The sequence below is a fragment of the Lissotriton vulgaris genome, chromosome 12 (assembly GCF_964263255.1).
Source record: "Lissotriton vulgaris chromosome 12, aLisVul1.2, whole genome shotgun sequence".
Taxonomy (NCBI): Eukaryota; Metazoa; Chordata; class Amphibia; order Caudata; family Salamandridae; genus Lissotriton; species Lissotriton vulgaris.
Genome location: NC_141700.1, coordinates 547,657,693 through 547,680,177, shown reverse-complemented (window position 1 = coordinate 547,680,177; position 22,485 = coordinate 547,657,693). Strand labels below are relative to the sequence as shown.

The 22,485-nt window shown below is 44.4% G+C and overlaps 1 protein-coding gene across 2 annotated transcripts in view; it reads right to left on the bottom strand.

The window, feature by feature from the left end:
- The window catches only part of ANKRD35 (ankyrin repeat domain 35), a 230,343-nt gene that overhangs the window by 16,020 nt on the left and 191,838 nt on the right, over positions 1 to 22,485 (bottom strand). For both annotated transcript variants that reach the window (XM_086945353.1, XM_086945352.1), the window contains exons 11-12: positions 20,438 to 20,527; positions 4,167 to 4,232 (exon numbers count right to left, since the gene is read on the bottom strand). In XM_086945353.1, the coding sequence (XP_086801479.1) occupies positions 4,167 to 4,232; positions 20,438 to 20,527 (156 nt within the window). The remainder of the gene's footprint in view (positions 1 to 4,166; positions 4,233 to 20,437; positions 20,528 to 22,485) is intronic.

The window sequence follows — 22,485 nt, the reverse complement described above, 5'->3', positions numbered from 1 at the left end:
CAAAAGAACAATGGATTTAACCCAGATCTCTTGACTGGGGGTGAATGTATGATTTATTCAGCATTCCGTCTATCATTTGTTTGCATATCACTGAAAATACGGCATGTAACCTGGCAAGACGGGGGTCGTTCACAAATTCTATCAGGTTTGCACTTACAGAGTTGCCACAGATTAATACCAGTCCCCGAGTAGCTAGCACATCGCAATTTAAATATTCTCTCCCTCAAACTCAAAAGTTATCGGCAAACCGGAAGGAGTCTTCTCCAGCATCTGCAAGTGACAAATTCAACACAAGGAAGCTATTAGGATTGCTCTTTGCACTTTACCCCTTCTCTGTCATTGTCATAGTACAGTATGCTTCCTCTTTGGCTAGAAAAAGCATACAGTAAGGGTCTGATTTGACAATCTGTTTTAAATAATTTTGGATTTTAAGTCTGTATTTATTTATTGGTTTAAGGATATGATATGCCTCTACTTAGGTCATAAACCTAATTGTTTATGAGAACACCCCCATTATAACAAAAGGCCAGTATCACCATGTGTTGCTTTTTAGGTCTCGCACCTGGTGATACAGCACGAAAGCGCTGTCGCCTGCGAGACCTATAGTTGTCACGTCTGCTTCAAGGGCCCTAAAAGGGAAACAGGAGATGGGCATGCGCAGCATGTAGGAATCGGATCAGGTCGCGCGCGTGAATACGCGCTCCAATTCCGGCATGTTGTTCACAGTCACAATGGATCAGGACGCACGCACACACACACACAGACAGACACACGTGCGCGCACACACAGACACACGCGCACACACAGACACACGCGCACACACAGACACACATACACACGCACACACACACACACACACACACACACATCCCCTCCCCCCCACACTCACCGGGCTATTTCCGAGTGTCCCTCTCTCCCTCGACAGCGGGTCAGTCTCAGCAGCAGGCGGGGCTCTCCACGAGCACGGGAGCCCCGCTAGCTCACATGTTCACTTCCGGCTGGCTTCACGGGCACAGGAGCGCGGGGTAGGCTCCAGTCTACTTCCTGTCTTTTTGAGGCCCGCCCCCGTCCCAACACAGGTTGCCTGGCTTCCTGTCCAAGCCGGGCTGTGGCGGTGAATTTCTCAATACCCGACTTGTTTCTTCTGTATCTACCTATATCTGCTTGTTTCTTTCTGTCCCTCACTCTCTTTCTCGAATCTCTCTGACTCCCCTCTTCATTATTTTCTTCTTTCCAATAGCTGACCTAATTCCTCTCTTACTCTTGCCCTGTCTTTCTCACCTTGACTTCGTTCTCTCTTTCTTTACTACTTTACTTGTTAATTAGGTTACAAAATGTGCTTCAGTGCCACAACCTTGTGCCTTGCTAAACCTCTTAAGCAACACTGTGTGGGTTCAAATGCTGATGAAGTTTTTAATGTGCCAAACCAACTGCAGAAAAAGGCAGCTGAATATTACATTGCTCATTGGCACTTATTTTTTAGTGCTGCAGTAATACCAGGATTAGGGCTCAGACGGTATTCCGTGTTGTGTGGTAACGCCGCTCGCACAAATTCAGCAGACCAGCCGTATATGTATGGCGGCCCCTAGTCTACCTCGGTTCCATGCTGCCCTATTAAAGTCACCCCGCCACACACACACACATGGCTTACCACCCTGTCTTTCCACTCACCTGCCAGCCTCCGCTCGCTTCCCCTGCCCCTCTGCCTATCCATACCTCTCGCGCTCCTGCCCATTAGTTTCTTCTCCCTCCCTACCCGCTGTCTCACTCTCTTCTCCCTTTCTATCGCTTTTCCCCTCTCCCCCTTACGCTGTTTCCCTCGCATCTATCGCTCTCCACCTACCGCTCGAGTCCCCTCTCTTGCTTTCTACCGCACTCTCTTCCTCTTTCACAGTGCCTCTCACTCTTTCTATCCATCCAGTCCCCTCGCCTCAGCATTGCTCCTTTCTACCATCATGTTCCCTCTAGCCCTTCTTTTCTAGCTCTCTCCCCTTCATCTCTTCCACTGTGTTTCTCTTTCCTCCCCATATTCCATCCTCCTGTTCACAGTGCCTTCTCGTTCCTGGTTTAATTTGCAGCAATATTTTCCTATGCCCCCCCACCCCTTCATTCGACATTTTATCTTCCCTTGCTGTTCGTCGCTATACATTTATAGCTTTCTCCTTTACTTCTCTACATAAAGGAAATTAACGTGTTCAGTACACACGTTCTCACATTTCTTTTGATTAATCTCAAGCTTTCCCACTATGATTACATCATTGTTCCAAGTCTGTAAGACACAACGTTTCCTATTCATGCATTTTATTTGACAACCTATCTCTTTTTAAACAAGCATTTACAATGCCATAGGTCTCGCATTTACGAACGTTTATGCTATTGGCATTGGAAATGACAATGCCTTTTATTTATTTGTTTAAAAAACCAACACATTAATAAAATGCATTGTAATCTACAATGCCAATAGCTCAAACTCTAGTAAACGCGAGACCTATTGAATTGCAAGTGCTTGTTACATCTGTAAGTGTAATTCACACCGTCTTAATGACACGCTTGAGGCAGGACATTTTACATTTTTTATCCATGAGGTTTGAAGGTGGGGGGGCATATGGTTGTATGCATTTTACTTTACCGATTTAATTAATTGAACGGTTAAAAAATAAACTAAACTAAAAACTAATAGCAAAGGGGCGAACAACATCATGAAGAATCCGGGGACAATTTTGTTGGCATGCATCTTCCTCTTGTGCTTGCTTCCATTATATATGGGACATCAGTGAACGGACTCTACATCTTTGATTGGGTACCTCGGATAACACGCTAAGGACAGACCACCATCTTGGAAAGGGCTATTTAGAATGTTTGTCTACACCCCTTCACTAAAATTCATGGCATTCATTTGGCAGCAAAGGAGCACTGGCAGCGATGATAGGGCAATGGGTGGTGCAAGCTGCCGTCGTCTCCTGGACAGGGCCCTGGCACTTATTTGACAAATTAAGCACTGCATTGCCCGTTCACATGCACATGTGGCTCAAGCTTTCTACAAGGTCTGTGAATGTCAAGCTCAAAACACTGCCTGTTAATGAGTTGTAACAGGCTGCAGGTATATGTGAAACTGCGATTTGATGAGAATTTTGCAAGAAGGTAAAAGGCAAAAAAAATTCAGTTCTCACTCAGCCCTTCGACACCAGAACCTCTCTGTTTTGCAGGCACATCTGGTACAAGGATGCTCAAAAGGCATGCCATATCACTAGATCCCGAAGGATATCAGAGCGCTTTACAGTTATAGGGAAAGGTAACAATCAGATCATGAATCAATAAAAGTCCATACTACAGTAAAATCTAAACATGAATTATATGGGGCTTCTACTAAGCATTGAATCAAGTGGTAAACAACGAATAGAACATTTACATACCTGGGTGAGCGCGGGATGGGCAAGAAGATGTAACATAATGATTTAAGGAGAGCAAACACAATAATCATGTACAGGAATAATAAACACTACCAAATAATAATCAAATAAAGGGATGAAGCATACTATAAAATGTCCGATAAAACGTAAAAAAAAAAAATACCACAATGTGTCTGTGAGTATCCTTCCAACACATGATATTTTATTGCATATAATCCTTGAGCTGTCGGTGGGTACCAAGATCCTCACACTATTTACCCCCATGCACTGGATACTTCACATTTTCTGAAGACATGCCCCAGGCTTCTGTCCAGAAACCGAGCTCCTACCTGTTATCATTCACATCACACTGTTCGTCCATGTGCCCCAAGCACTTCTTACTGTTTGTCCCCGCTGTCAAAGATCCGGTCACTGTGTCACTCAAGCCACCCCATCCCCTACTAACGAGATCCAGCCTGTGGGGCCAAGCGCCTAGCAAACGCAGCCTCTGTACCCAGCCCTTTCTTACACGGAGATCCATGTGCAGAAGGGAAGGCACATCACGTGCCCATGTGCCATCGCCCCCGGGGGACCAGAGGCTATAATGGGAGACTTGCAAGCAGAGAACAGTGGAAAACATTAAAATATGAGGCCTCTATCCTGGCAACCGAACCCATGTGCTTCATAGGTGGAATTGTGCGTGACTTGGAGGACAAAAGTAAACAGAGCGGGTATTTATTGTCCCCCCCCACCCCAGAGCTTTACCCTGAATCTCACCTGAGCTGCATGAAGAAGATGGGTTCTGTAGGTGGAAACAACCTTTTCATGCTGCTTCTCGGAATCCTGGAGGAAAACAAATTTTTGGTTTCATGAGTTTCGGTCATTGTGTTTAGATAATTAAACTGACTCCACAAATTCGGCACTTAAAACATTTTCAAAACATGAAGGATGGTAAGAAAAAGCAAGACCAGAGACACCTACACACACACGCACGCACACGTAAAAGGAGAAACAACCTCCCACTTACGGCATTTCTGAATTTTAACCTAGTATTTCAACATGAACATGTCTTCCACTTTTTACAAGAAAAAAAACTCCAGGGAGTAAATGTACAGGCTGCGGAAAAGGATTTTTCACTTTTTAAGACGAGAGAAAAGGTACAAAACAATTCGACAAATGTTGCTGGAGGAAACCTCGTCATGAACATGAAATGCACAGGCTGTTACCCACGCACTTTTAAGTCTTCAATCACATTTGTACAGAGGACTTCCATAGCAAGCATTTCCTAAACTGGTCGGCAAACGACAAACAACTGTCCCACATCTCACCAACTTCAGAGTCGCCCTTTAGCACCTTCCCACGGCAGGTATCACTCATCCGTAGACATATCTGACCCACTGAATATGCAGTTATCATTGACTTGCACCAACTTCACAGGCTCTGTAGTTTCAGAAAAGCCACGTCAAAATCTGAGCCTCAGAAAGCCAAATGGAACCTTGACCATTCTATCAATCCTTCTATGGTCTCATCATTACTTCCTGCTTGAGCATCCTTCATCCTGGCTCTCCTGGTGTGCACATTACACAGACCAATTCAAACTTCCACCATACTCATGGCTACATATGCCTTTTTCTCCTCTATAAAATAACTAAGAAGGAAATGTACCGCAATAAGCCCAAAACATGCTCCACACTGCATCAATTATTGAAACCTCTCTCTCCCCGCATATACAACTAGACAAAACTTAAGAATCATCCATAAGACTTTTGGGTACACATTTAGCTCTCCATATTTGCCCCTTTATAATAAAGGGGTCAGAGCAGACCAGACCCACGGTCAGTGGTACGGTGACCAATACTAATCCAGAACTCCCTGCCTAGACTCACTCCAGTTGCTTCTCTTTCTTCAGCTCTGAACAGCACTCTGCTGCCTGTCGGTTGGTTGGTTGGTTGTGCAACAGGAAAACCCTTTATTTTCATACACTATTGTATGTACATTCAAGCTTGATACCACTACTGTGTAAGTGCTCACACGTTGAATGTGCACAAACCTTAGAATCATGCCTGAAGGTGTTGTGCACCCCGGGTTTACCCTTTTGTGTAGCAGCTCATAGCAGAATAGCTTCACGGCTCAATCGGTTGCAGATGGCCCAGAATGTCTCACCTGTCTCAGTGTTGGGTAGAAGCGATCATGGTACAGCAGCAGCTCTAAATCCCTTCACTGGTTACCAGTTATAAGATGGAATCCTATTCAAACTTGACTGCTAGATGTATACATGTATACACTGCTGTAGGATGAATATATGTACTTGGTCCTCCTCTATCTATCCAGCAGAATCTCACTCTACTGTAACATAAAAAATCTAAGAACTCAGGATAAATTGTTTTTGAAAGTCCCACAAGTCAACTTTAAAATTAAGGCTTCAGAGCTTTTTCTGCCCCAGGCCCATCTATTTGATTGATTGATTGAGACCATATATAAAGCGCTCACAGCTACTTCAGTAAGAAGTGTTGCGATGCTCTGAGGAGAGTGACAGTGCCAATCAACTCGGTCAGTAAGATCCGGACTCTCTCGAGAATTGCTGAGCTATCCGTCCAAATTGACCTGCTTTAAGAAGGCACTAAAAACACATATTTTGGTGTTACGGACCCACATAAGACCCGTACAAAGAGTCCCCTTTGTAGAAGTGCATGTGTGAGAAGTGGCCTGATAGGTAGGCAGGATTCAAGCAGCGAGAGATACCACATTCAATCACAGTATGGAATGACCTGACCCCTTATGAGAAAGGAGAACATCATACCATGAAATCCTTGTTTAGTTCATTTTAAAGCTCTTCTGTTTTGTGCATTTATTTAGTAAGGCATTGGAGTGCTGTAGATAGTCGTAGCAATAGGGAGAAGAAGCAGGGCAATGTATGAGCCCTGCTAACTTGTAAATTTCTCCTACAGGGAGAGATCTCTTTCAATGCCAATGTCCTTATATTATGTTCAGGTGACATACAAGGTTCCTTCTGCTGCCACGGGGCCTTGTGAATACATCACATATACCAGTCAGCGAGCCAGGACAAACCCATCAGGGCGCACTACGAAAACCTTTAACAGATCAATACGTCGCTTCTCTCAGCCAATGTTTTCTTAAATATTTTATTATACAAATAAGAATGGCCGAGATGTGACTTAATATGCAGTGTGTTCTATAGAAGAGAATTCCCTCAGTGTTGTCAGAGCGGGAAATGTTTGAGCACTGCGTGGAAGACTCAAAAATATTACTATTCCACTGCTACTGTGTCCACTCCTTGTGAACTTGGATGTGCACGACTCAGGTACAGGACATTGACCCCCATAATCTCAGTGAATAATGTCTCACTGCTACAGACACTCCTCAGATATGTTGCGTCACTTATGGTGACGCTGATAGAACGTCACAGGCAGGAGCCGGTGAATTGCCATCTAGACCCAGACATCTATCTAAAAGCGCCCTTGATGTTGCAGTTTTATTTTCGAACACTTAACTGCCTGGGCACAACAACAGCAAGAAACAGGCCCCCAAGGCACAAGGATGTCATCTTGTGTAAATGGTAGTAGAGCTCTGATGCCTAACAGGGCCTGGTTCATGCTTCAGTAAATTGAAAAATAAATACAGAAATACATTCCATAATTCCCATGTGTCAGCACTCTGACTCAAACAAGAGCTATTCTTACTCCAAATATTATGTCACGGTTAACACTTCAAACACTTCACATATAATATGAATGCAAAGGCTTTGCCTCATCTAGTACACCCCATCAAGATTGCAAGTTTTACATTCCTGCGCTCATGTGATGTTTTGGCAGGCACAGCACAGATTATACTGTCATTTATTTACACCTTATCCCCCGCGTCTTCCAATTAAAATGCCTCAAAGACAAAACAGTTACCGAAGGAAACTATGTCAGCCCTTCTACTATAGTGAAATCAAAGCTCCATCAAATATTTACCAAGATGTGCTGCATGTTCAAGGAGGAAATCGTCACTGTGCGTTTAGCTCACCAAATGTACAAGTCCACTTTTATGGCAGAGCGTGCCTAAACCACGTAATTTCCTAATTGTAAGAGCTGCAATATGTAAGCAGGTCTGCGTCGGGTTTTCTTTCTCAAAGCCTCATTTACAAGTAAATGGTCTTTTAAAGACCTGTTAACTACTCGGGTGCGGCTGCAATTAGATGCTCGCCAGCCCCAGCTCGCGAAGCTGTGTCAGCCCGGGCTGACACACACGACTGGGGGCTGAAGCCCCGTGAGCCCAATGGGTGTTGCGCGCCTGCCATAGATCCAAAGGGTTTGACTGGCCTACAGGTCAGACAGGCACTGCATGATGGGTCTGTCCATGGGCCACTGTGTGCGCCTGTTTTTTGGGTTTTATTTAGCTTTTTTTATGGTCTGATGGGCTCGTTTTTACTGTTGATTTCATTGATATTAAAAGAAACGCTGCCTACAGCAAGGTCAAATCCATGGAGTGTTTCATACCTTTCAAAAGACTTGCACAGCGAATCTTTCCAAGTTCAAATCTGCCCCAATTTGCAAACATGGACCACTTTTATAGCTATCCAATTCACTAAATTGGGGCCACTCTTATTTTGGTGCCAGGGGCCATTTTCTGTCCCAACAGGTAACCCAGACCTCTTGACTGGGGGTGAATGTGTGATTCATTCAGCATTCCATCAATCATTTGTTGCCGCAGCACTTTTCGTCCTATGTGGGATGGGTATGCCCAGACGTGGGTTCATTGTTTCCTGTGCCACTACAGTCTAGCTAGCCTGGCTGATAAAGGGTGTTACCCCAAAACCAGTCCCAGGATATTTGTATTCGGTCCAGGGAGGACCCGTCTTGCCAGTTCGGGCTGACTGTTCCCATGGGGAACAGGGTCAAGACTGATTTGCCTATGGCTGGGTCCAAACTGGGGTGGCATGGTGAGCAAAAGAATGATGGATTTAACCCAGATCTCTCGACTGGGGGTGAATGTTTGATTCATTCAGCATTCCGTCCATCATTTGTTCCAGCAAAGCCATCCCAACACTGTGCTGATAGCGTGCAGTTCGACCAAAGTTTATCATGGCGGGGCCACCATGCTCTCTGTCCTCATGGACAGTGATTGCATTACTGAGGGTTTAAAGTCACAAATCCTTGGTCTCAGGGATGTTAGTATAATTATGGAAGCTATTCCAATGATTAGAGGGAGCGGCCTATACTTCTTGAAAATATCACAGGGCCAACGAATATTGATTCCCAATTTTATTGTTCACGTTTAAATCACCAACTTACGACAGCTTCTTCAATCAGTTTCAACAAATAATCAATCCAAATTCTACTCAAAACATCAGACACCCGACGCGTTTCGTCCAATGAAGGACATCATCAGGGCTTTCAAAATGATCAGTTTGTGAGATATATCTCTCTAGTCCCCGTTAGCAATAGGTTTTTAATCGTAATTCAATATCTTTTTAATGAATAGAATCCAAGTCAGGACCTCAACTTCCCTTTATTATCTCCACGTCTTCTGCTAAAGTCTCATTTGAATATCCATAATTCCCTTCAGCGTTTCATCCAATCATCAATCTCTATACTTTCTATTTAAGTCTCGTTATTCCTCTTGCGTGTAGTACCTTATTTCAATATCAAAAAGGGTTCAAATTCGGGAAGTCTAAGCCAGCGGCAACGGGCATATCTTCAGTCCTCCGTGCCGGAGGACTGAAGATATGCCCGTCGTCGCTGCTAGATATTGAATTACGATCAAAAACCTATTGCTAACGGGGACTAGAGAGATATATCTCACAAACTGATCAATTTGAAAGCACTGATGATGTCCTTCATGGGACGAAACGCGTCGGCTGTCTGATGTTTTGAGTAGAATTTGGATTGATTATTTGTTGAAACTGATTGAAGAAGCTGTTGTCAGTTGGTGATTTAAACGTGAACAATAAAATTGGGAATCAATATTCGTTGGCCCTGTGATATTTTCAAGAAGTATAGACCGCTTGGAGGTGTCAGAGCGGACACTCAATTAAAATAGACAGTTGTGTCATTTCCATTATAAATTTGGGTTATTTTCTGTGCTACAGTGTGTGTTGCCCTCACCGTTGCTTCTTTTGAGTATTATAATTATGGAAGCAAACCACGACTACAACACCCAGAATTCATTTGGTTGCCACAATAAAGTCCAGGACTGCATACCTTGTTCCTGATGACTTGGAACGAGGAGGCCACCCTTGTGGTTCATTTCCAGTTTATGAGCCCACTCCCCAGAAAAGGAGTTTACAGACCCTTCAGGAGGATCACTATGCACAACCGAATCCTCCAGGGAGGGTTAAAGGCGTGGTCACGCAAACATCACATACTCCAGTCATGTAATCATTCTGATCTATTCAATTTACAAACAGTAAAAAAAACTTTATGTTTTGAAGAGCGTTGTATGACTTCGCCGGCCACTGTGGCATGACAGCGGTTATGGTGGCTTGCCTCTTGCTTTCGATGTAGGGTCAAGCCAGGCTCTGCTCACTTTTATGGCCAGATGACCAGCTCTAAGCCTCGTTCCAAATATAACCACGATCGACACCAATAGTTGAGTTTACACCTGTGCTTTCGAATCCATACCACTAGGTGGCGATGCACTGCAGCGAACGCAGACTGGGATGCTTGCGAGTTCCGTACTCAAATCACAAGCGCTGGGTAAGAAGTGAACCCCCTGTGCCGGCGGTCTGTACAGTAAAAAAAAACAGAAGTCTGCAGGCTGCACACAGGTTACTAAACACATGTGGAGGAAATAGAAATCCCAGTCTGCAAGAACGACGCCACGCACAAATCTACGCATGCGCAGGACTCGCACAATCAGAGACTTTGGGGAGAACGCTCCCTGGGCGAACCAAATGTAGTGCCCTTGCTCTCCCCTGAGCGCTATAAATATAAGAAGCTACTTGGGAGGGAGCAACGTCGCGATACAGAACAGTAATCGGCGTCCTGGGTCAAAAATAGATAAAAACACGTTTTCTAGGTAAGGTCATTGGTTGTCATCATTGATGCCAATTAGAAATTAGGACAATGATGCTTCGTGGTTCTATGAAAAAGGACTCTGAGAAATAACCCACCTTCGATGGCTACAAACATTCCTCATGTTGGATGTGAAGAAATCTGCATATTAGGTAAAGTGCACAACAGCTGGAAATAGTGACCATGAAGGCAGCGGCCCAGCTGAAAAGTCCAAAAAGGCTTCAGACCCAAGCCCATCTGCAGAACACACACAGGAGGGCCGACTAAGCACCCCCTGCACTCAACATGTGGATAGACCTGCTTCAGGCAACATCTGCTGGATAACCAGACGGTTGTCATGGTGATCCCATTGTCGGACATCAATGTACCTCCTAAAGATTACGCATGTGTTCCCAGCATGGTAGGGTAAGTAGATTCGTTAAGCGCTGCTTAACCCCCGGTCGGGTATCCAGGCACTGGGATGTAGAGCGCTATCTGATGTCGCAGTCAATGAAGAGGCCGCCTCTCATCTTAAGTGAAGGTGGCTATTACCACTCCTTGTCCCGGAAGCTTAACTTGAAGCATCGCCCTCATTCAAAATCACCACAACTCAGAAACATTATGTACTGACAGTTCAGGATGACGTCGTCTGCCAAGCATTCAATACTTGCACCAACTGATTCGTACTTACAATCTTCGACAGATTTAGAAAACTCCTCAGCCTTTCAACTTGTGAACCTTATCTGGCATTCATCCAGACCTTCTTCCAAGACCAGTTTAGATTCCTCAGACTGCCTATTCAGGACCAATATGGGCTATAGATTCACAACATTAATCTATTATAAACGTAGAGCTCCCATTTACGACCATTCAACAACCTTTACATATCACAGATGTAGCAACAGTACATATGGTTTCCTTCACGTTTGAATAAAACCAAAGGTAAGTAACTCACCATGCATGGGGACATTCAAGTCCTTTGTTGGAGTCAATATCACCCTTTCTAGTACAGTGCTTTCAGAACCTACTTCCTCAGTTCTCAAGAACAACAAATAGACTGCAACTTCACGAGAAACGGAATTAATTTTTGGGTAGAAGGTGTGCTGTCAGACAGAGGAGGCCCGGTTTTGTGTTCTGTAAATTGTGTGATCTGACAAAATGGGCTATGATAGGTGCTTAATTTGAGCAGGTGGTTTCCAGTGCTCGGCACCGAAACGTAATTGTCAACACCAGCACTTGTGAGTGTGCCACAAGGTGGCGCTGTCTGGCTAATTTAGAGAGGACAACAACAAGAGTGGATTATTAACTTAGTACACATAAAAAATGACTATTACCTGCCGCCAAAACCATTCTTATAGCCTTGGGGGCCTGAAATAGACCGAACTGTCCAGTGGCGGATCCCTCGGAATGGGGGTGGTGAGGCTGGGGGGAATTGATTTAAAAAAAAAAAAGTATTTTCGCCGCCGCGCAGCACGCTTCTTCCGCACGCCTCAACTCCATCTGCTGGAAGCACCCAGACATCCAGACTCTCCCAGCCAATCACAACGCTGCTCCTGCGGTGCAGTGATTGATCTGAGCGTCCTGTTTGGATACGCAGGCAGTGCCTGGGAGCCTGGGCATGTTCCCCATGGGGCTGTGCAACACAGGCCCAATGGAGAACATGCCAAGTGCACATGACGGTTTGGCTGGCCCGAGATGGCCGGTTAAACCGTCATGTGCACTTAGAGGAGTGCAAACCCCTCCGCCCCTGCTCTGGCATCACAGAGTCCAGCCCTGCCATACAGAAAAATAAAATGATAATAACGTCCTGATATTATCAGCTTCTTTTTTGCCGTGCTGAAAAAGCATTGGGGCAACGCTCCTCCATAGCAGAGGAGCCGCCACAGGAACTGTCACACATGTAGGAGTGTGATGATTAGTATTTGTGCTATTACTATCCTTGGCAGCATAGCAGGAGCAATGATTGGTGCAAGCTGCAGTGTCCTCCTGACGAAAGCCCTGGCTCTTATATGATCTATACCCATTATACAGATCTAGACAGTTTGGTGTTCTTTGTGAATTTTGTGTGAGAATTTTGCATGTACGGGGCGAGCTAAATAGTGCGGAATAGGAACAGTTAATCCTCATTCCGCGGAATTCTGCCCATTTTATTCTCGTCACAGGATGCAATGGCGATTGATCCAAACTATTGTCCTACCTTCTTTGTTTCAAAGATTAAACTGTGGACTAGGAAAAAGGAAATGGTACAATGAGAGGAAAGAGGAAAAAATGAGAAGGAGGTGATGCAGAGGGAGTGAGAAAGGGCAAGAGGGTGATGAGGAGAGAAACAAGAGAGGGCAGTGAGAGAGAGAGGTGCCTCAAGAGAGGGACAGTGAATCAGGGCCGGACTGAGAACCAAAACCGGCCCTGGCAAAGTGCTCGGCCGGTCCTCTGGTGGTGCGACCGAGCTCTTTGTCGGGCCGGTTTTTGGCCGATTTTGTTACAGGGCCGCTTTTGCAGCTAAACCGGCCCCCACCCTTGCGGCGCACCGGTGGATTGCCCGGTGCCCGCAACGGCCAGTCCGGGCCTGCAGTGAATATGAAGAGATGGAAAGTGAACGAATGAGTGACTATTTCCACTATTCCTAATGACAATACTTTTTCAAGTTGTGCTCAACTGGTGGGATGTATTGGTGACACTAACAGACCGAAAATATGGTCCATACCGAAAGCATCACAATCATTCAAAACATTTACATAAAACTACTGGGGCATAGCATGGTCAGTAAGATTGGGGGAGTGTGAGCTGCAGATTTTCCAACAATCATGCTGGCATAGAATGTTAAAATACATTATATGACAAGCAGGGTGCATGATGGGCTTAAGGGGCAGTGGGAAGGGAGAGGAATGCGGATTGGTAGGGGTACTGAGTGAGAGAACATAACATTTTGTAAAATAACCAATGTTTTGGAAGACTTTCAAAATATAAAGAGGAGGGAGTGTGTGTTGGATTGTCTTAGTGTATGGAAAAAATCCTGGTAAAATCTGAGACACCTCACAATACCGACTGAAAGCTTCTGTACCCAGTTATTTACCTGAAGATATATATATTTTGGGGAAGGGGGGGTGTAACACCCCAAACACCTTCCGGAAGCTATGCCCCTCTGAAAAAAATCCCTAGCGGTACTGAAAGTGTACACAGCATTCTCGATGAACCACCACAATCCCACACACAAGTGCCAAGTGGGCTTCAGCGCATGGGAAGGGGATGGACATGCTTCCTCACCGTGAGAAAACCCTTGTATGCGAGAACCGTGCTGGCTACAGGAACAAGGTTACATTTTCGAATTAGGGCAAAGATACAGCATGTACCCTTATATGTGCTGTAATTCATATGCTGCACAACGACATACAGTGGATTCACAATGAAATATCAGTACTTTTCAATTCCTTATTAAAGGCACAGGTGGGGTACAACTGTTCAGAGTTTGAGCACCTAAACATATTCATTTTTCTCCTGATAGTGGCATTTTCTTCTTTATGAAAACATATTTAAACCCAGCTTTTCCTTTAAGGTTGGTTCACACATTGCCATTAAATAAGCGGAAACGGAGACCAACATTAGAGGGCTGATGAAGAAAAACATTGATTATTATATTTATTTGAGATTCATGGAGCGCACTGCTACCTCCCACGGAGGTGTCCCGGCGCTAAGGTAGCAGATTCACACCGTGGCACGTAAGAGGACTAAGTATGGTTAAAGAGCCAGGTTTTTAAAGCTCTCCTAAAGGCTGATTCTGGTTCTGTCATTTGGAGATAGAGAGGCATGGCATTCTGGAGCTTTGCAGCTCTGCCGCCCATCCTGGCATCACGAAAGCGGGGAGTAGTGAGCAACTTCATGTGGTTTGATCTCAGGACCCGGTCGTGTTGGTAGCTTTGCAATCTAAGTCTCAGGTATGTCGGGACCGACCCCTGGTGGCTCTGTAGGGCAGAGTAAGTGCCTTAAATTCAGTTCTGCTACTAAAGGGCAGCCAGTGAAGACTAAGCAGATGATGAGAAATGGAATGATGGAAAGGCACCTTGAAGATTAGTCTAGCTGCAGCGTTTTGAACTATTTGCAATCTGCGGATCAAATGGACTGGAAGTCATAAGTAGAGACTATTAGAGTAGCGCAGATGAGATGTGACCAAGGCATGAACTACAGTACTCCTGAAATCCAACAGGAGAAAGTGGAAGAATTTCCTCAAGGCTCGCAATTTCCAGCAGCATGAGGAGGAGACATGATGAATCTGGGTCTTATGAGAAAGAGCATTATCGAATTTGAACCCCAGGTTTCTCGCCGAATCCACTGGAACCGGTGAGGGATTCAGCTCTGATGGCTACCAAAGCTGTGGGTGGTGGGACCAGCTGGTTGAAAAAAAGCACCTCAGTTTTCTCGGAATTCAACTTTAGGCAGTTTTGAGCATCCAGGTTGAGATTTTACTCGGGCACCATCTAAAATTGACAAAAGCAACCTCAGATTGTTCTTTGAAGGAGAACATCAGCTGGGTGTCATCAGCGTAGGAGATCACTTTCACCCCAAGAGTCTCAGCCAAGGCAGCAGGTGGGGTGAGGTATACACTGAAGAGTAGAGGACGCAGAGCCGCTCCCTGAGAAACCCTGTAAACAGGAGGCTTCTGGGGGGAGACAAAGGGGCGCAAAAAAATTTGTTGTGAGCGATTCTCCAGGAAAGACTGGAGCCAGGACACAGTAGTACCCCGTATTCCCAGGTGTTTAAGTCTTTCCAGGAGCATCAGATGGGCCACAGTATCAAAAGCTGTGGACAGGTCAAGCAGCACTAGCATTGCTGTGTTGCCCTGGTCTACAGTTTCGCGGACGCTCTTCACAACTTCCAGGAGTGTGGTCTCCGTGCTACATCCTGCTCTAAAGCTGGATTTTGGGTCATGGAATCGATTATTTGACTCCAGGAATTCGGAGAGTTGACTCTGATCTACTTACTCAAGAATTTTAACGGTGCAGGTAGGAGAGAGATGGTTCTAAAGTTTTTATGCTCTGTAGGGTCAGCACCCGGCTTCTTGAAGATTGGCAGTAGGAATGCTTGTTTCCATGCTCCTGGGTAGATACCTAAACTTAAAGAAGAGTTCTAAGTCTGGTTCAGGGGGGCATTAAGACAAGGTGCCAGTAATTTAAAGAACTGATCCAGGCAGGGCTCGCCCGGGGATCCAGATTTACATTTATACAGTTCCTAGAGGGACACATCGAGAGGAAGTGGGCGGAAGTCGGACCAGGTCTCAAGACAATCAGGAATTGGATTCTGCTCAAGCAAAGACATGTTGGACGGGAAAACAGAGTAGATTAATTGGATCTTATCCTGAAATAAGTCCGACAGACCAGTACAAAGGGTAGGGGAGGGAATCACAGTACTATCAAGAATCGTAGGTTTGGTAAAACATTAAACAATTTTGAATAGTGCTTTAGCTGAATTGTCTGCCAAGTTAATTTTGTTAGAAAAGTAGTCTTGCATAGTATTACGCTCAAGTCTATGGAACTTTTTTAGAGCTTTTCTGTAGGAGCTCTTGGCCACAGGGTCATACGAGTGTCTCCAGGAGCCCTCCAGTATTTTACATAGACTTTTCTCTGCCCGTAGTTCCATAGAGAACCAAGGGGCTGACGTTTTTTTCCTAGAGGATGTCACTGATCTAGGAGGGGCCACTTCTTTGATGGCAAAGTTGCGGAAAACTCTTCTGTGGCAACATAGGAACAATGTCTTTATTGAGAACATCATTTATCGCTCTGTTGCCTCTCACGCAGGCTGTCTCACTCAGGTGATGAGCGGTACTTTTATGTTAATATGCCAAATATCCATTCGTCATGTGTCTATGAATAAGAACTGACCGACTCTGCAATGAACGTTGGAGTCTGAAAGCTCAGACACTGCGCCCTTTGGGTGGAGGTGCAATCTTGCAGCTCCCAAACAAAGGAGTTACACCAGATCACGTGGATGGGGAAGTGTTTGTAGCACACATTTATTATAATTAAGGTCAGTTATAGAAAGTAAGCAGATTGTTGTCTTGTGATATCTTGGTTTGTGTTGGTGCACAGTGACCTACTAAGAGAGTCCAGCTTTGCCCTGACCACACGCCCTCAAGAGGAGCAAACTGTGATGCCTCACTTTGGCCTAGGTCTATGCCTAGTCTCGAATACTTGTACATGGTGTAGACTTACATAGACAGAATGCTAGGCACTGTCTATTCTGAATATAGGAAGTTTTAGAGGAGCCTCAAAATGTTTGCTAATCACAGATGCCGCACACAAGTTGGGCAACTAAATAGTTTGCAGTACGGCAGTCGAGCTTCTTTTCCACTGAGTTCACCTGAAAAGGTTGCTTCCTTGCTTTTCTTTATCTTCGATTATTTGTGTAGGTTGCTTGCAGTTTGTTTCTTTCGTGCAGTCACAGCATTTAATGCATTCTACTTACTTCTGTTTTGGGCACGCACAACATTTATACCTGGGCCAAAAAAGATCTTTTTCTTGAAAACTGCTCAACCTCTCTAGAGCTTTGCTTTCTACGCAACAGGAATCGTGTGTAAGGAGCTGCAGCGGCACTAAAAAGACTGCAGAGCTCACGACTGAATCGCTTATACTGCACTATGAATTGCCCACTCAATCCCAGTTCCCACAGTTTGAATTTGAGCAATAACCGGTCTATTCAAGGACTTTTTTGATCAAGAACATTCCAGGCTCTTTGCTGTATGTTTCCATGCATCACAAATCCATGCGGGTACTTTTCTTATGTTGCACACCTCTACCTTCCTGTAACTTCTAGTCGGCTATATGGACTGGTTTCCAATAAGGTTCCTAATGAAAATAACATGTGCACTTGCACCTACATGCTCACACTCCGAAACCTCGCTTTTTGAATATATAAAACACTTTGTACATTACCACCTCCCGGGCATCTGCTGCTCCTATGGTAAATGTTATCTAAAGAATGTTGGCTTCCTACAGGACTTTAGGCAGTTTTGAGCATCCAGGTTGAGATTTTACTCGGGCACCATCTAAAATTGACAAAAGCAACCTCAGATTGTTCTTTGAAGGAGAACATCAGCTGGGTGTCATCAGCGTAGGAGATCACTTTCACCCCAAGAGTCTCAGCCAAGGCAGCAGGTGGGGTGAGGTATACACTGAAGAGTAGAGGACGCAGAGCCGCTCCCTGAGAAACCCTGTAAACAGGAGGCTTCTGGGGGGAGACAAAGGGGCGCAAAAAAATTTGTTGTGAGCGATTCTCCAGGAAAGACTGGAGCCAGGACACAGTAGTACCCCGTATTCCCAGGTGTTTAAGTCTTTCCAGGAGCATCAGATGGGCCACAGTATCAAAAGCTGTGGACAGGTCAAGCAGCACTAGCATTGCTGTGTTGCCCTGGTCTACAGTTTCGCGGACGCTCTTCACAACTTCCAGGAGTGTGGTCTCCGTGCTACATCCTGCTCTAAAGCTGGATTTTGGGTCATGGAATCGATTATTTGACTCCAGGAATTCGGAGAGTTGACTCTGATCTACTTACTCAAGAATTTTAACGGTGCAGGTAGGAGAGAGATGGTTCTAAAGTTTTTATGCTCTGTAGGGTCAGCACCCGGCTTCTTGAAGATTGGCAGTAGGAATGCTTGTTTCCATGCTCCTGGGTAGATACCTAAACTTAAAGAAGAGTTCTAAGTCTGGTTCAGGGGGGCATTAAGACAAGGTGCCAGTAATTTAAAGAACTGATCCAGGCAGGGCTCGCCCGGGGATCCAGATTTACATTTATACAGTTCCTAGAGGGACACATCGAGAGGAAGTGGGCGGAAGTCGGACCAGGTCTCAAGACAATCAGGAATTGGATTCTGCTCAAGCAAAGACATGTTGGACGGGAAAACAGAGTAGATTAATTGGATCTTATCCTGAAATAAGTCCGACAGACCAGTACAAAGGGTAGGGGAGGGAATCACAGTACTATCAAGAATCGTAGGTTTGGTAAAACATTAAACAATTTTGAATAGTGCTTTAGCTGAATTGTCTGCCAAGTTAATTTTGTTAGAAAAGTAGTCTTGCATAGTATTACGCTCAAGTCTATGGAACTTTTTTAGAGCTTTTCTGTAGGAGCTCTTGGCCACAGGGTCATACGAGTGTCTCCAGGAGCCCTCCAGTATTTTACATAGACTTTTCTCTGCCCGTAGTTCCATAGAGAACCAAGGGGCTGACGTTTTTTTCCTAGAGGATGTCACTGATCTAGGAGGGGCCACTTCTTTGATGGCAAAGTTGCGGAAAACTCTTCTGTGGCAACATAGGAACAATGTCTTTATTGAGAACATCATTTATCGCTCTGTTGCCTCTCACGCAGGCTGTCTCACTCAGGTGATGAGCGGTACTTTTATGTTAATATGCCAAATATCCATTCGTCATGTGTCTATGAATAAGAACTGACCGACTCTGCAATGAACGTTGGAGTCTGAAAGCTCAGACACTGCGCCCTTTGGGTGGAGGTGCAATCTTGCAGCTCCCAAACAAAGGAGTTACACCAGATCACGTGGATGGGGAAGTGTTTGTAGCACACATTTATTATAATTAAGGTCAGTTATAGAAAGTAAGCAGATTGTTGTCTTGTGATATCTTGGTTTGTGTTGGTGCACAGTGACCTACTAAGAGAGTCCAGCTTTGCCCTGACCACACGCCCTCAAGAGGAGCAAACTGTGATGCCTCACTTTGGCCTAGGTCTATGCCTAGTCTCGAATACTTGTACATGGTGTAGACTTACATAGACAGAATGCTAGGCACTGTCTATTCTGAATATAGGAAGTTTTAGAGGAGCCTCAAAATGTTTGCTAATCACAGATGCCGCACACAAGTTGGGCAACTAAATAGTTTGCAGTACGGCAGTCGAGCTTCTTTTCCACTGAGTTCACCTGAAAAGGTTGCTTCCTTGCTTTTCTTTATCTTCGATTATTTGTGTAGGTTGCTTGCAGTTTGTTTCTTTCGTGCAGTCACAGCATTTAATGCATTCTACTTACTTCTGTTTTGGGCACGCACAACATTTATACCTGGGCCAAAAAAGATCTTTTTCTTGAAAACTGCTCAACCTCTCTAGAGCTTTGCTTTCTACGCAACAGGAATCGTGTGTAAGGAGCTGCAGCGGCACTAAAAAGACTGCAGAGCTCACGACTGAATCGCTTATACTGCACTATGAATTGCCCACTCAATCCCAGTTCCCACAGTTTGAATTTGAGCAATAACCGGTCTATTCAAGGACTTTTTTGATCAAGAACATTCCAGGCTCTTTGCTGTATGTTTCCATGCATCACAAATCCATGCGGGTACTTTTCTTATGTTGCACACCTCTACCTTCCTGTAACTTCTAGTCGGCTATATGGACTGGTTTCCAATAAGGTTCCTAATGAAAATAACATGTGCACTTGCACCTACATGCTCACACTCCGAAACCTCGCTTTTTGAATATATAAAACACTTTGTACATTACCACCTCCCGGGCATCTGCTGCTCCTATGGTAAATGTTATCTAAAGAATGTTGGCTTCCTACAGGACCATCTAAGATTTGCTTCACTGAAAAATCGTGCTACAACTAGGGAGTAATACAGTAAACCATTCAGTACCTTGCTCACAGCCAGTTACATCCCTTGATTTCTGGGAAAATACCACATTTTGCATTATTCCCAGCTATCCCGACCTACTTCTAGGTGCTAGCACTGCATCAAAGTGCTGCTCTAGGTGTACCCAAATGTGTGGCAGGACACTGGCCGTGGAACAGGCTAACATTGTGCTATACCATGTAGTCTCAGAGTATATACTGCATCATTCAATATTGCAACAGTCGTTCGTTGGATTTCCTGTGCTGCTTCGAATACTCTTCCCTCCATTTCCTTTCTATGGAACAATCCTTAAGAACAACTCTTGAATCATGCTTTCCATTCCAACAGCCACCAGGCAATCCTTTCATAAGGATACATGCGAACATACGTCACCCCTTGTTTATGTGCCAAAGTAGTGTCTTCACCCACAGGTGTCTTTGCAATGCTTCCTACCTTTAGCTGTAGTTTCAGTTGATCATGCTTGCTTTGTAGTTCTAGCATCTCTTTTGAAAGCCTCTCCAAGTCAGCTAGAAGTTCAGCGATCTAGGAACAATAGAAAAAACAAAGACCGCAGTAGCATGTGCCCCAATTAATTCAAGCAAAACACAACTATTTGTAAATACAGTAAGTGGTGGTCTCATTCTATTTGGATCCCAAAATTTGAAGACACTGTCTAGATCAGCTTCTACCAACACCTCTCAAAGTTTGTGTTAGCTTGGGATAGAAACTGTTAGAGTACATTGAAAATTTTCAGAGGAGAGAGAGATCCCCTTGCAGGCGGGTGCAATGAGTGACTATCTCTCTGCACGGGGATGTTGGAGGGGTTCATAGGACCGCCTTTCCCCCCCTCCAGAGTGCTGCCATCACTGGGCGCACGGATAGTGCGCCTCTTAACAACTTATTTGCCTCTGTGTCTATAATATGGCACGGCGCAAAGGCAAAGAGATTCGCTCATTTGCATGTGGTCACACCCCCATGCAAATGAGAGAACACCCTCTGGTGATAGCGCTGGCTCCATATGTGTGCCAACGCTATCTGTATTACAGAAAGGGCTGCTCAAGCACCGGCAGCCCTTTGTGTAATACCAAAAGTGCCCAGGGGGCGCGCAAAGCAGGCGCCCATGCCCGTTCTTCCCCCGAGGCACTTTCCATTAAACGGCGCAGGAGTATATCCACTACACACAGCGAATACCACAAGACCGATCACCTCTTGCCACTTTGAAAAAGAAGCAAATTAGACAGCACCATGACAGGAGAGCGCATATGTAGTAGATGGCATTATTGTTGGGACTCCGATTCCTAAACTAGGGTGGCCAATTTTCAAAACCATAAACCTGGACAGGCACCAAAGACAGAAGTAAGATAACAGTTTGTAAGCGATCAAGGACACATTTGTACAACTACAAGAACAGAATCCGGTGGCCGTGAGACAGGCATCTTTGCAATAATAATACTGGAAAAACTAAATTCAAATTTGGTTGATTTGGTCCACGAGGAAAATCTGACAGACATTAAAAAAATAGTGTAAACTGCTTAATTCGGTTGCTTTATATGGGGAGAGCAGTAAAAAATGGCAGACCTGGGTAAGGTTTATAAGCCACTACAAAGATTAAGTTATTCAGGACAGTTGTGAGAATGAACATTTGTGTCTGCTTTTGTTTTTAAAGACAAAAAAGATAAAACAGTTACTACTTTCGAAAACATTTACATCACACATCATTACACTGACTTAAGTTAACCAGAGTAGATTTACATTGCGGTTCGGTATATTGAGAGTGCCTTGATTTCGCAGGTAGGTTGGTATGTATTATTTCTTGAAATATATATTTTTTAATTAAAAAGATAATTTTAATTTAAATGCATTATTACATTTAAAGAAACAATACTAATATTATATTCAATGTGATTAAAATGTATTTCTATCTATCCATCCATATATAAAGTTGACTATTTCATATATTGTAATTTTACACTATGTAGCTCAGCACCCTAAAATCCCCTTTCAACATTTTAACACTGCCTTACCATGAACCTTAAAGCTCCATACTATCACGAGACACTTCCATCCCTGAACCGTAAAAGCATCTAACTACCTTTCCCTGAACTCTAGAAACTCCTTACTAACCCTAAACTTTACCCATCCCTGCAACCTAAAAAACATTACTAACCCTTAACGTTACTGTTTCCTCAACCCTAAAAACATCTGACTACCCCTTAACACTGCCCTTACCCGAACTCGACAATCTCTTAACCACTGGTAAACCCTGCCCTGCCTTGAATCCTAAAAACCCCTTACTATTCTCTCAACAATACCCTTTCTCTGAACCTTAAAACTTCCTTAGAACCCATTAGCACTAACGTACCATGATCCCTAAAAACTCTCATTGGCCCTTATCACAAAGTTAAAACCTTAGATCTCTATATTCATTTAAAGTATTCAAATATTAAAATGCATATTTAGAAATAATCACATTTCTATTTACGTATTACCCTAAACTTAAT